Source organism: Corvus brachyrhynchos, unplaced genomic scaffold (assembly GCF_000691975.1).
Source record: "Corvus brachyrhynchos isolate BGI_N302 unplaced genomic scaffold, ASM69197v1 scaffold309, whole genome shotgun sequence".
Taxonomy (NCBI): domain Eukaryota; kingdom Metazoa; phylum Chordata; class Aves; order Passeriformes; family Corvidae; genus Corvus; species Corvus brachyrhynchos.
In genome coordinates this window covers 224,717-226,858 of record NW_008240227.1, presented here as the reverse complement: position 1 = coordinate 226,858, position 2,142 = coordinate 224,717, and the positions used below count along the sequence as shown (strand labels likewise).

Here is a 2,142-nt window from a genome sequence, read left to right as displayed (position 1 = left end):
TCAGTTTAAATGGAATTCCTCCGGCTGCTGTGACACGTTCAAATCCACGAGCACAGCGTTCCAGAGGGAAAACGTTCTTCTCCCAGCTGGAGAAAGCCTGGACAGAAATTTTTCAACGCCTGAAGTCTGGCTGTTAATTCTTAGTTCAAATTATATCCCAGTGCAAGGCAACAAACCATGAACTCCTACAGTTTTCCCACAAATTCCCTACAGTGAGGGCTCTGTGGTCACCCTCTGCCACGGATCGGGGGATCAGGATTCCCCAAATCCCCCCTTCCCCAGGTCCCCATGACCAGACCGACCTTGGCAAAGTCTCGGGAGATTTCCCTTCCCCGGCATCCGTCGCCTTCGTCGCTCCAGGTCACGCTGCCGTTCTGGGGAGGGAAAAACAGCAAAGGATGGAAAGGATTCCCAAGGAAAAGCTGTGGGGACACTTCCAGAAGGCTTGGAAACGTGCATTTTTACGCACAAACACACAGGAAAGCAGCTGCTGGCTCGGCCCAAGGTGGCAAGAAAGGTGTCTGCATTTGTGCTTTTGTCACAATGCAGTTCCTTGGGATCTCTCACACAAAATGGGAATTTTTCACCTCCCATTCCACCTGCCAGCCACATTCCCTCCCCTCCCGAAGGGAAGGATGCCAATTCCTCCGTGGCTCTGCTGGAATGAGGTCCAGCACCTCAGAGGTGCTGCTTCTTTTGCTCCCTGTGCCCACCTTTTTTCCAAGGGCACATCCCAGAGCCCCCGTGAAAGGCATCACCCTTCCTTCCCACACACCTGGAAGAGCCCTGCCGTGCTCCCCACGCTTCCCAACAAAACCAGGAGCAGAAGGAGGGCAATAATCCCTCTGGAAAGCTGCTTGCCAGCCTACGGACCCTGACTCCCGGGAGGATGTGGATTTTCCCCAGAGAAATGGAAAGCTCAGCTTTGCTGGATTAAGGTTCATTAAAAGGATTAGTCTGGTTAGGCCCTATTCCACTTGGGAAATTGGCATCCTGGAATGGTCACCAAGGGCTGGGAACCAGCAGCTCCAGCTGTAGGGAAGGCCAGGATGATCCTGAAATAAATCCAAGCATCCTGAAAACACCAACTCCACAAAAATCCCAGTCCAACGTATGCTGGAAAAAGGAAGGAAGAGGCAAACCCACCCTGCCAAACTCATGGAGAGGAAAGCTCCCAGCACCCCCAAAAGCACCTCCTGGGAATTCTGGAGGTGCTCCAGTAGCCGAAATCCTGGAGGCACACACTGAATGAGGAGGATGAGCAGCCCCGGCCGGGGCCGGGCACGGCTCCGTCGCTGCTCCCGAGGCCCGGAACGAGCTCCCTAACGCCTGCTGGTTCGGTTTGAGGCAGTAATCCCTGCTGGAAAGTCAATTACCCAGCCAGTGCCACCAAGGGAGAGACATTTAACGGGGGATTATGGCCACTTGTGGTAGGTCAGCTGCTTGCTGCAGCACATCAACCCCCAGCCCTCTCCAGGCAGGGATCCCAGGCTGGGGTTGCTCACAGGAGGATCCATCCCGCTGCCCTTTCTCCCCGAGCCTCTCTCTCTCTCCAGCAGAGATTAAACCCAAACAGGTTTTTGGCTGATTATGGAAGCATCCAGCTGCTCCTAAAGCCCCCAGGGACCAGTCACTGGGACCAAACCTAGGGAACAGTCGGAATGAGAGGCAGAGGAAGGAACAGGAGGCAGCGGGGATTTCCCACCCTGGACTTTCCACACTGCAAGGCTCAGGGATTTGTGAAGGTTCAGCTTTCTGACCCTTTCCTTTGGCTGCTCCCTGCCCAAGCTGGCACTTGGATATAAATCCAGAGGGCAGAGCTTGCTTCCACAGGGAATTCTGGTCGTGCTGAGAGCTTATTCCACTACATTTGAGGGCAGGGATGAGAAGGAAGAGGGGTGAAAGGAGACAATTCTCTCCTGCCAGTGGGTTTGAACTTGGGAGAATTCCCAGGAACAGAACTTTTAAAGGGCTTAAAGACTCCTGAAAAGTTAAACAGAACACATTTGGCTCGTTCTCCACGAAGAAAAAGGGTGATTAGAAAAAATGGCAGAGGGCAAGCAGAATAAATCCATCCCGCTTCCCACGGCTCCTCCCTGGGATCTCCCCCACACCTCCTGGGAAAAGGAGCTTACGGGGAGC

General features: G+C 53.9%; 1 protein-coding gene across 1 annotated transcript in view; it reads right to left on the bottom strand.

The window, feature by feature from the left end:
* The window catches only part of ARID3B (AT-rich interaction domain 3B), a gene marked incomplete at its 5' end in the record, with an annotated part of 21,384 nt that overhangs the window by 14,033 nt on the left and 5,209 nt on the right, over positions 1 to 2,142 (bottom strand). The window contains one exon of the mRNA XM_017745148.1: positions 303 to 374. Coding sequence (XP_017600637.1) covers positions 303 to 374 — 72 coding nt within the window. The remainder of the gene's footprint in view (positions 1 to 302; positions 375 to 2,142) is intronic.